The following is a 12,351-nucleotide window of genomic DNA, read 5'->3' on the forward strand; positions in this document are numbered from 1 at the left end:
GTGAGACTGGACTTAAGAAGGGAAACGTGTTTATTAGACAATACAAAAACAAAACTACAAACATCCAACCGAGCGTCGACTTCCTGCTCCTGTGGGAGGCGTCCGATTGGCCGAGCCACTTCATGACGTCATCATACGAGGGGCGATGCTCATCGACATCAACTCCTGGAAAAGAAGCTTGCAGGCGTACGGCATCCGGACCAGAGAGATCTGCACAAACACAAACAAAACCCAGCCACATAAACAACAAACAAAAGATGCAGACTGCAAAATAAAACTATGTACGAATGTTGTTTACGTCTTTCACTCTTTACATACGTCTTGTTTCTCTTTACATCATGTTGTTGTTGTTTACCTACATGTGTTTGTTGATCTATATGTTTACCTTTGTGTTTTTTGCTGTTTATCTGCGTGATGCTGTTGTTGACCTGCTTGTTGTTGATACACATTTACCTGCATGTTTCTATTGTTTACTTGTGCAGTTCTGTTGTTTACTTGTGTTGGTGCCGTTTTCCTGCTTTGTTATTGATATGTTTACTCGTGTTTCTGTCATTTACATGCATGTTGCTGTTATCTACTTACGTGTTGTTGCTGTTTACCTGCATGCTGCTGTTGTTTACCTCTGTGTTGCTGTTGTTTACCCGTGTTTCTGTTGTTTAGTTGTGTTTGTCATTTACATGCATGTTGCTGTTGTTTACCTCTGTGTTGCTGTTGTTTACCCGTGTTTCTGTTTACTTGTTTGTCATTTACATGCATGTTGCTGTTGTTTACCTCTGTGTTGCTGTCGTTCACCCATTTCTGTTGTTTACTTGTGTTTTTGTTGTTTACTTGTGTTTGTCATTTACATGCATGTTGCTGTTGTTTACCTCTGTGTTGCTGTTTACCCCGTGTTTGTCTTGTTTACCCCTGTGTTTCCCTTGTTTACTTGTGTTTCTGTCATTTACATGCATGTTGCTGTTGTTTACCCGTGTTTCTGTCATTTACATGCATATTGCTGTCATTTAAATGCATGTTGCTGTCATTTAAATGCATGTTGCTGTTATCTACCTACGTGTTGTTGCCGTTTACCTGCATGCTGCTGTTGTTTACCCCTGTATTGCTGTTGTTTACCCCCGTGTTACTGCTCACATGCATGCTGTTGACCCACAGTTTTCCGTCTACCTGCATGTTGTGGTTTACCTGTGTTTTGTTGCGGCAGCCTCGACACTCGTAGGTGTGCGTGCGCGTGTTGGCGATGGCCATCAGTCCACACAGGTTGCACACGTGCACCTGATACGGGTCGGACGCCTCGAACAGGCGCTCCCTGAGGAACTGAGCCGCTCCGTGAGCGATCTGACAGTCGCGCTCCATCTCGCCGAACCGCAGGCCGCCGTCCCTGAGGAGCCAGACAGACGCGGGTGAGACACGCGGCCGGTTCAGGCGGGTGAGACGAAGTGCGGGACACAGACCTGGAACGTCCCTCCATCGGCTGCCTGTTGAGGATCTGGACGGGCCCTCGAGCCCTGGAGTGGATCTTGTCGTCCACCATGTGCTTCAGCCGCTGATAGTAGGTCGGCCCGATGAAGATCTGAGACGTCAGCTTCCTCCCAGTGAAACCGTTGTAAAGAACCTGAGCGGACGCACAAATACTCAGCGGCGGTCCAACGTGGACCCGCAGTGGGGACGGGCAGACCTCATGTGAAAGTGCTGGACAGCGACTGTGTTGTTAGAACTTTCAGAACGTCTGGTTCTTAAAGTGTGTGGCGGGTCTTTCTGGGGGGAACCGGAGAGTTTCAGCGAAGGAGAAGCAGGCCGAAGAAATCTGGGAGTTGAGAAGACGCCTTTTCCCAGCAGGATTATTACATTTGACAAATTCTTTGAGGGTTAAACTATTATTTTTGGTGTTAAAATACACACTGTGGTCAAATAAACCCCAGGAAAAACTGGTATTTAATTAGTAATTACAACTTGGCGTGAGACAAAAAGTGCAGTATAAAACTTGGCGGCTGGATGGCGTCTTATCCTGACACACTTTAAGAACCCCTGTGTTAATCAGTGTGTTTGTTGCGCAGGAAATAATCGCTGTGACCTCTGACCTCGTTGCCTCTCAGGTGGTATCCGTACTCCGACAGCAGGTTTGATACTTTCTGCACGTTCACGGCGTCGTTGAACGGCGTGGCGTCGCCGATCTCGCCTTTGTTCGCAGAGACCTGAAAGAAAAGAAGAAGCGAATCAAGCACACCTCCGAACGTAAACTCTGCCTGCAGTCAAAGTTGAGGGCAAACAAAAGTCACCGTGGATGACTTCGGACTGTAACGTTGACAGATGATATGATTCACTGACGAGAACTACGAGAGGCTCGCGTGTCCGACTCGTAACACGAACGATGCGAGTTTCGATCCCTGGCTTTTCCATTGTCGTCGTGTCTTTGAGCAAGGCACTTTGCATGACTTTCCTCCAGTCAACTAAGCTGTATGAATGAGACCCATGTGCCGGGGACTAACCCGCGATGGACCAGTGACCCAACTCTGTGGCTCCGATTGCCACTGGTCTGTTAACAGCTGTAAATAGGTTTCTATAGACGCTTGTATGCATTTCGTCTGTCATTCAGATTTTCCTGCTCTGTTTTTACACAATCTGCTCGACTGGAGATCTTCAGAAAAGTCACCTTGACCTCTTGAAAGCTCATTACAGTGTCTATTGATGTGTGAGTTGTGTAGCGCGGGTGGGACTCCGACCTTTCCCTGCAGACACTCGATCAAGTGGCCGACTGTCATTCTGGACGGGATGGCGTGAGGGTTGATGATGATGTCCGGCGTGATGCCCTCGCAGGTGAAGGGCATGTCCTCTTGCCTGTACTGGATGCCGCAGGTTCCCTTCTGTCCGTGTCGGCTGGCGAACTTGTCTCCGATCTGAGGGATGCGGACCGAGCGGACCTGCAGGCGAACAGACGCTGCTCAAGGTTCCGGCCGTCACCGACCCGTAACCTCCGGCGTTCCCTCGGGTGCGGTAAGGGGGCGCTCACCCGGATCTTGCAGAATTTGTAGCCCTCCTGGTTGAGCGTGACCATGACCTGGTCCACGATGCCGGTCTCGCTGGTCCTCAGGAAGGTGCTGCAGTCCCTTTTGGTGTAGCGGCGGTTGGAGCTGTCCAGCTCGTCGTCGTTCTCCGGCAGCGTCACCGTCTTCCCGATGATCACGTCCTCGCCGGACACGCGCACGCCGGGCGCGATGAGCCCGTCGTCGTCCAGCTTGTCGTAGATGGCGTGTCTCATACCTGAGAACAATTACATTTCCCGCGTCAGTAATGAGGTTAGCCCCGCCCACCGCGAACTCCTGAGACACGATCGTCACCCTGACAGATGGGGGCGCTGACGTGTGGCGTGTGGAATTCTCACCTTGACAGGTTTCGCGTGTCGGCTTTTCAAAAATCTCCTCCTGGTCGAAGCCTTTCTTGGACTCCTGCTCTTTGTAGGATCGATAGAAAACCGACCTGCGGGGGGGCGAAGACATTCATTTGATTTCATTCATCACTTTATTTGAACAGACAACCAGAGCTGTAAATATGCCAGATTAAGTTCAGAGCTGATTTCCATCTGCAGTCCCGTGGGGTAAAACCATACCACCAAACACAAACGTCCATGTAAAACATACTGCAGGCTAGAAAACTCACACCATTGCCATACATGTGCGATATAAAACATACCTCATTGCCAAACAGACAATACAGTATTTAAAAAACATTACCGTCTGTCCCTAAAGTGCTAAAGTCTTATCACACATTCCAATTATTACCCGTACACTCCTTCCTCCCATGCACACTGACCAACTCATGCTAAAAAATGTTTAATAAAAACTTTGTACTGAAGCACCTCCTAGTGGTCACATCTTCAGACACCCGGGTGAAACTGGTCTGGAACTCACCTGAAGAACCCTCGGTCCACCGCGGACCTGTTCATGATGACAGAGTCCTCCTGGTTGTATCCCGTGTACGAAGCAATCGCCACGATGGAGTTGATTCCTGCAGGAAGTCAGTTTGTGTTGAGTCAAGTCATCTCTGTCAATCAAAGTAAACACACTAACGTGGTGCGCTAATGCTAATCTATCTGCAGAGCTACCTCTGTGTGTGTGTGTGTGTGTGTGTGTGTGTGTGTGTGTGTGTGTGTGTGTGGTACCTGCAGGCAGCTCTCTGAAGCGTAGGTACTCCATGGAGCGGGTGGTGACCAGCGGTTTCTGAGGGTAGTACAAGACGTGAGCCAGCGTGTCCATTCGCACATGGAAGTTGGTGATGTAGACGCCCATGGCTTGTTTTCCCATAGCGGACTGGTACGTGTTCCTGGGAGACTGAAGGACAAACAAACATGATGTGTGCGTCAAATGACAGAGCTGTGTGTGTGTGTGTTGTGTATGTGTGTGTGTGTGTGTGTATACCTGGTTGTGGTCAGGGAAGGGAATGATGGAGGCACAGACTCCCAGGATCATGGACGGGTGGATTTCACAGTGTGTGTAAGTGGAGCAGTAGGCCACGCCCTTCTCCTGCAGGTCATCGGGGGTCATGGCGAGCATGACGGTCTCCTCCTCCAGAGTGTCGATGTACTCCACCACGCCGCTCGCCACCAGGTCCTGCCAGCTGGGAAGCAGCGACAAGATGTCACAACACTGCTCAACCCCTCTCTCACCCCCCCCCCCCCCCCCCCCTCTCTCTCTCTCTCACCTGTAGTTGTTGTACTCTCTCTCCTTCAGCTGGTCGATGTGTCGTCTCTTCAGCAGAAGTTTCTGTTTCTCCACGATGAGCAGCGGTCTGCAGATTCGCCCGGCGTCTGTGTAAATTCTGATCTCACGTTCCCGGATGTCTCTGATCATCGACACCTCACGTGGTAAGAGACAGAAATACGACATTTTACCAGCCTGCCGGCTTCAGGTACTGAAGACGTCCGCCTCCCGGAAGCGGCGGTTACCTCAGATACGATGATGTCCATCTGTCTCCTCAGCTTCCGCAGCGTATTCATCAGCTGCTCCGGATCTTTGTGGATCCCCACCCAGCAGCCGTTCACGAAGATCTTAGTGGCACTGGAAACGGTGGACAGACTCGCATCAGCCACTTGAAACGACGGGCAAAAATCACCGCCGACAGGCGAAATTCACCGCCGCACTGCTGGAACTCACTCGGCGATGGCGGCGGGTGAGATCTCCTCCAGGTTCTCCATGCTCCACTCCTCCAGAAACTCCAGGATTGGCGAGGGCTGCGATCCCACCGAGATGTAGGCCATCAGGGCCAAGTTCTTCACCAAACCAACGGCGTGACCCTGAAACCAAACACTCATTAGTGAACCGACCAATGAACAGCCACTTTTTAAAAACGTACTAATGCCGCGGAAACGGGGGAAATCGCAACTTTTCTGTAATGCTGCTACTGCACAGGTGCACCACGGCCGTAGTAAATAACCCTTCTACGTAACATGTGTTGTTCTCTGTGCATATGTGTGTGTCTTTCATTACAAAAATAAGAAAATGTCGTTTTCAGCTTCCCTGCCACTAAACACAAAGCTTTCCCGAAACACTGCGTGTTAATCTCACCTGTGAACGCCCTGAACTGACAGAACGTCATGCTGTCAGGCCTGCCTTCTTACCTCGGGGGTCTCGGCCGGACACACCATCCCCCACAGCGTGTTGTGCAGCTGTCTGGGTTTGGCCAGCTTCCCGTCTCTGCCGATGGGAGAGTTGACTCTCCGGAGGTGGGACAGGGTGGACGCGAAGGTCAGACGGTTCAACACCTGCAAGAGGAGGTTCGGATGCTGTGAAGAAGGGCGCCGATCCGGTCGTGGGGCCTCACCGAGACGCAAGAGTTAAGCGCCTGTTTTGGCGGCGGCGGCGGAACCGCCTGGAGGTTCCTCACCTGCGACACTCCGGCTCGGGCCTGGTGAGCCTTCTTCACGTCGCCCCAGTTTCCGGTCGCCAGAGAGTATTTGAGCCCGTCTGAGATGATCCGAGTTTTGATGGCGAGCTCCAAATTGAAGTCTTTTCCTCTGTCAATGAACTTCTGAGCGTAAATCCTGATCTCCTTCAGCAGGTTCTTAAACATTCTGAACAAAACAGGAAAACAAGTTTTTCCACAGAAAGACCTTCATGGTTTCAAATCAGGTTTGTTGCCCTTTAATTGCCGGTTGAGACATTTGTTCCCCCAAACAAATCAATTCAGTGTAAAACTAAAGGTGCAGGTTGAGGAATTTGTTGAAATGAATTACCTGTGTATATGTTTGTATATACAAAGTGTGTGTGTGTGTGTGTGTGCGTGCGTATATACAGCGCATGCATGTCAGTGAGTAAAGCCCCACCCTCTAAACAGGAAGGCCAGCAGGGGTCCGGCGAGGTCCAGCCTCTTGTTGCCATAGTGATCTCTGTCATCCAGCTCCCGTCTGCCGAGAGCAGCGAGCAGCAACCGGTGAACCATGTACCTGAAAACACATGATTACACATAGCATTTACACAGAGATACAGCAGGTATGAAGCAGATGTACTACAGGCACTGCGTAGACATAAAAGAGATAGAGTTCAAGTGCAAAGCAATTGCAGTTTAGATAAGGTTCAGGTGTAGTTGGGAAGTAGTTTCAGGGATAAATGAGGTGTAGTTCTGGTGAAACTGACCCGAGGAAATAAGCCTTCTTGGTCTCGCAGAAGTCGCTGACTCCGACGTGCGGCAGCATCTCTTTCTGCAGAACTTCCTTGGCGTATTTGATTCTCCGCTCCTTCGTCACGCCGGGTTTCGCTCCTCTGGAGCCGATAAAGTTCAGGGCCACGTTTTGCTCCTGGATCACGAAGGCTTCGTCCAGAGACGGCTTCACCTGGAATGGCAGAGAACCACACAGTCTTGCGGGTGGAGCTCAGAAAGACAGGCTGCAGGTCCCACCCCCCCACTCGCCAAAGACTTTACAGACGACTCACCATCTCCATCATTTCAGGGTCGTCAAAGTCGTATATGATGTGCTCCAGGATGTCTCGGTCAGACACGAAGCCCAACGCTCGGAAAACGATGATGATGGGAACCTCCTGCCGGATGTACGGCAGCGTGGAAACGATCCTCTGACCAATCGCACTCTTTTTGACTCCCTGAAACACGACCAGTCAGCCGTCAACCTTCCCACTGACAAACCTAATCGGTCCCTTCCATCGTTTCACCTGGACTCACCTGTCCTCCTCGTGCCATCATGCTGACCCAGATGGTGCTCGTGGGGCGGGACGAGTTCTCCAGACACGACCGGCACTCTGCTGTGTACGCGTACTTCGAGTCCTTCTTGGCAAATACGTACACCGTGTTCGTGGCCATTTTCTCCTGAGCGATCAACACCTGAAAGCGCAAACAACATCAGGATCAAGGGGTTGGCCCTGAACCTATCGCAGCGTCAACGTCAAGTTGTTCCAGTGTACCTTCTCGGAGCCGTTGATGATGAAATAACCCCCGGGGTCCAGCGGACACTCGTTAAGCTCACACAGATCTCTGTCTGTCAACCCACTCAGCAAGCAGTAGGTGGAGCGAAGCATGATGGGAATTTTTCCTATGAACGTTTTCTGGTGTTGCGTTTGGAGCTGGTCCTCGCCCTCTTTAATGATGGTCTTTGTGATGTCAACATACAAAGGGGCAGAATACCTGCGAAGGACCGGTGACACAAATGGGAAGAAAAGACATTTGACTTAAACCTCGATGAAGACGAGTCGAACCAAAACTTGGAATCAAACCGGAGAAAGCGGGTGAGACCTACGTGAGGTTACGCAGTCGTGCTTCATTGGGCATCATGGGGGAAGGTGCACCATCTCTCTCCCAGTGGGTGGGCTTGGACAGGTAGATCTGCTCAAACTTCAGCAGGTAACGAGGCTGAGGGGGAGATGAAGTCACAGAGAGATGGATCAGATTCACATGTCCCACGCTACTGTAAACCCGCGGACTCCACGTTCAGGTGGTGCTTACCGGCTCCTCCACCTCCCCAGACGTGTGTTGAGCTTCAGCCTGCAGGTCAATGGGCGGCGCGTCTTCCACAATCCTCTGTACGGACATCTGGATGAACTCGTCGAACGAATCCAGCTGCTGTCGCACCAAACCCTTCTCGTCAAAGTAAGAGCTGGAGAGACATGGGCTCGTCACGACGGGGGAAGAGAGACGAAAGCCGTCGGTGAGACGATAACAACAGCGACGTTACCTGATGACGATCCAGCAGGCCTCCTGCCACAAGTCTGGAGTGATCTCGTCGTCATCTTCATCGTACTGGGTGTCTGTCAGAGAGAATGGCTGTCAGTCTCACCCTCCTCCATTCTACTGGATTCAGGACATTGCTCGATAACTGCTTAATCAATATATTGTGTATATTCTGACCCCTTAGGATGAAGATTATTTCTTTTGTTCAGAGATTTGTGTTGAATTCCTTTCTTGTATGACAAGTGCTTTACAAAAAAATCATAGGGTGATGTGGATGAAAAGCATTTATTTCAACCATGGTGTACATATGCTATTATGGGATGTTTAACAAAGCTTATATAAATGTTCATATGGGAAAAATAGATAAATCGATAACGTTGCTCTAATCTGAGGCCAACTCTGGCAGAAGAAAACTGTTAGCATAACATGCTAGCAAGGCTGTGAATAAAGGCTGCTGCTCAAAACACTGAAGCCACATCGCTTTATGTTTTTAAATTTTTGTTGTTGTTACGCGGTCGATGTGAGGTGGTTCGTTGTTAAATGCGTTCACGCGTTCCAGGTGTGTTTTTATTCATCCCCTCGTTCACTTTCAGATACTTTAGGATCAGTGGCTAGCATTAGCAGCGGTGTTTGACTGTATGAATGAACGGAAGCATGAACGAACAGTCCTGCACGGCTGTGATGCGGAGTGATGAAACGGCAGCTCACCTTCGTCCTGGTCGTACATATTTGATATGAAAGTTGTTTTTTTTAATATATATATATAAACAAAAGGAAGCAAGCAAAACACAACGTTGAGACCGAGTGCGCGCCCCGGAAAACCAAAGTCTTCTTCTTCTTCTCTCTCCGGGTCGGTTGGGAAGTTTTGTGAAGATGCGGCGCAGTGCTGCCATCTTTCGTCAAACGATGGAACTGCAGCCCCTCGACAAACGCAATTCCTGTTGTTTTATAGTTCTCCACCCGAACCTCAACCTCTAAACTTTCCACACCTCCGATGCACACAAAGAATAGAATGTTTACGTTCATATGAGTATCGATACCTCTACTTTTACGTGATTACATTTACTGTATTGTTGATTTTGAACTTTCATAACAGACATGGAAGCGAAACAAACGGCAAATGCAGACATGCTTTGCCTTCTTCTGTGACTTTTACCTCAAAGTGAAGAATAAAAAGGCAGCCTCAGATGCAATGTGTAGAGGTCACCTCCTTCCTGTACTGTGTACAAAGGGGAGAAATTGAGGGATATGATTCCATGTTATTGTTCCACGAGCACCTACTGCTTCCAAGGAATCTTTACTGCTACTGTTACATGAGTATGTACCTCCATTGTTGGAAGAATATCAGAGCTTCTGCTGTTATATTAGTGTCTTACTTCAGTTGTCACATGCGTATCTGTTCTTTTTCTGTCTCATGAGAACAATTCTTCTACTGTCACATGAGCATCTGCTGTGCTGTTGTCACAAAGGTCCTTTGTTTTGATTTGTGCACTTCTATTATTACATGACACGCCAGTCCTTCCACTGGCACATGAGTATCTATATTTCAGCATCTGTTATCATCTACTTATATCAGTGAAATAATAAATTGAAAAGCAATTAAAAATGTCAGCAGGACAATACAAACTATTCTAAGAGTAGAAAGAATTATATGAAACGTTCTAATTATCATTGATCCCACAGCCTGAGTGACATTGTCAGTAGAATTCAGTTCATGAAAGGAGACCGGATAATCCAATGAAACGTGTTTTTAATGTGCTCTGCCACTGCTAGACAAATGAAATAAAACACTGCTGTCACATGAAGATAGCATACAAGATAGTATACAATATAAAGTTAATAACATAATCAAACTATAATTGGACACACACACACACACACACACACACACACACACACACACACACACACACACACACACACACACACACACACACACACACACACACACACACACACACACACACACACAGATCAGTGAAAGTCAGTTTCTGTATGCCTGTAAAAGCGTGTCGTGTTGATCGCCCCCTGCTGGACGCGCGGTGTAAAGCAGACCAGTGATCCTGAAAACAATCTGCAGAGGAAAAACTGTCACAAGTCTGAACAAGAAGATTTTCCATATAAAGTTATGCATGTTTCTTGTGTTGTCGTGCTGCTGTGTGCGTAGCACGGCGTGTTTGTGCAGACATGCTGCTATGGCCTTTGTGCGCCAGTGGATGCGTGTGAATGTGCTCCCGTGCTGACTCGTGACAGGCCTCACTTGTTGTTTTCGCGCTCGTGTCTCTGCCGTGCGGTCACCGGCCGTCGTGGCGTTTTCGCCCCGTCAGACAGAACGCTAATCCTCAGATTAGAGCGCGGCCAAAACAAAGCTGCGGCCGCCACAACAACGCCAGTTCACATTGTTTCAGACGACAACACTGCACCGGCCCACTATATGACAACGGCAACGCCGAGGGGCGCCGTCACAGTCACCCCGCTGCTGCACGGAGACACATCAGGAGACAATCAGGCCTCAGAGAGCCGCAGACTTACCCGACGATAACACTTTCCTTCAAGATGTTTGCCAGGAGGCTGTTGCTCATGGGCGTGCTGGCTTTGTGCTGCGCAGGTGAGTCCTGAGCATCAGGTGTGTGACCTTTTACGCTTGTGACCTTCAGGTGTGTGAGGATGAACATCAGAATTGTTCTTCTTTGACATTTTTAAAAATGAAACAGAAAAGTAATATTTGAGTGTTGGTGTAAAATCTGAATTCACTGAGGTGATTGAAAAGCAGGTGTGGAGCTACTCAGTGAAACATTGAGGTGGTTTGTATGTTGTTTTTGGTATTTCAGATGCTGAGGACAAGTCCAGACTCTACAGGAGGGTAAGAAACAACAACAACAAAAACAACACTCACCAGACAATCTACAACCTGCTGTAATGCCGTGATTCTCATTCCTCATAAGAACCTTAAAATCCTGCAAAAGATTTGAGGGATTAAAATAAACAAATCTAAATGTGATTACTAATGTTTTTAAACTTTAAAGGAGCAGTTCATAGTTGGAATATTGAATCACAGTAACTTGTCTTCAGGCATGCTCATGTCTCCATTATTAAAGGGGTCATATGATGCAAAATTCACTTCCTAAAAGTTTTCCATCAGTACTAATCGTCTCCATACCTGGAACGACGCCCCAGAAGTGAAGAAAGTGTGTCCTCTCTCTCTCTGGCTTGTTCCAGGTTTTAAAAAGTGTGTTGCTCCAACCAGCCAATCAGAAATCAAACCCTGTATAGTGTCATCGGGGGTTTAGCCAATCACAATCAAGGAAGGCTCCTTCCCCTTTGACTCCTCCCACAATCAGTCTCCAGGTGTGTCCAGGTACACTACAAAAACAGGGGAGCCCAAATATAAGATAGGAAAAATCTGAACTGTCACCGAGGAGAACATTACCTGAAACTCATGAAATTCAAAGTCCATGCATCAAGTACATTTTTAACTTGATCAGAAATTTTGAATGTTAAGTCTTTTTAAATCTAGATTTGAAGTTATACAATAAAATCAAGGACTTGAAATAAGTAAATAACATAATAATAATTAAAAAAAAGCCTAATTATCTATCATGTCTAAATATAAGACTTTAAATCTTGGCAAGGGCCAAATAATTAACAGTGTATGTTGAGGCGCCTCCAGGTGCCGAGACAGAGGGACAGACAGACAGACGGAGGGACAGACAGACAGACCGAGGAGTCTTCAGTGTGTCCCCTGTCTCCCTGCTGCAGCCCTCCTGCGTGGGGATGAGTGCGACTCAGGCGTGTCCCCTCAACTATTCCCCGGTGTGCGGCAGCAACGGCATCACCTTCCCAAACGAATGCTCCCTGTGCGTCTACAGACTGTGAGTAAGACCGTCCACCATCCGGTTTGTCCCCCCCCGTGGACACCGGAGCCCCCCCCCCCCCCTCGTTCCCACCCGAGTGTTTCAAAGTTGACGTTTTGACTGTGTGTGTCCAGAGAGACGAGCGTGGACGTTCTGATCGTGAGGGACGGGCCCTGCTGAGGTTGACGGTGTGGAGACGGGCCTGATGACCTCTGACCCCCCCCTCCGTGTCATCACACGGATCACATGACTGCTTTTTGAATGTAGCTTCCAGCTGTTAGTGTCCGACTGCATTTCTTTTAGACTTTTATATTTTCATATTTCCGTCACA

General features: G+C 48.6%; 2 protein-coding genes across 2 annotated transcripts; one reads left to right on the forward strand and one right to left on the reverse strand.

Moving 5' to 3' along the window:
- Positions 1-12: 12 nt before the first annotated feature.
- On the reverse strand, positions 13-8,998 carry polr2b (RNA polymerase II subunit B). The gene is made up of 24 exons (XM_080502268.1): positions 8,875-8,998; positions 8,171-8,243; positions 7,942-8,092; positions 7,736-7,848; positions 7,404-7,623; positions 7,165-7,323; positions 6,921-7,085; positions 6,624-6,820; positions 6,314-6,433; positions 5,875-6,061; positions 5,609-5,752; positions 5,145-5,284; positions 4,937-5,048; positions 4,693-4,847; positions 4,410-4,608; positions 4,154-4,322; positions 3,903-3,999; positions 3,377-3,471; positions 3,005-3,255; positions 2,718-2,915; positions 2,076-2,189; positions 1,449-1,609; positions 1,180-1,375; positions 13-210 (listed from the first exon to the last, which is right to left on the reverse strand). The coding sequence occupies exons 1-24, from the start codon at positions 8,891-8,893 to the stop codon at positions 121-123; spliced, it is 3,525 nt and encodes a 1,174-aa protein (XP_080358394.1). The 5' UTR covers positions 8,894-8,998; the 3' UTR covers positions 13-120.
- Positions 8,999-10,646: 1,648 nt separating this feature from the next.
- On the forward strand, positions 10,647-12,278 carry LOC308134526 (putative pancreatic secretory proteinase inhibitor). Its single transcript, XM_080502287.1, has 4 exons — positions 10,647-10,774; positions 10,998-11,029; positions 11,926-12,038; positions 12,155-12,278. Exons 1-4 carry the CDS (start codon positions 10,723-10,725, stop codon positions 12,198-12,200), a joined length of 243 nt encoding a protein of 80 aa, XP_080358413.1. The 5' UTR covers positions 10,647-10,722; the 3' UTR covers positions 12,201-12,278.
- The last annotated feature ends 73 nt before the right edge of the window (positions 12,279-12,351 follow it).

Source organism: Blennius ocellaris (genome assembly GCF_963422515.1).
Source record: "Blennius ocellaris genome assembly, chromosome: 9".
NCBI lineage: Eukaryota > Metazoa > Chordata > Actinopteri > Blenniiformes > Blenniidae > Blennius > Blennius ocellaris.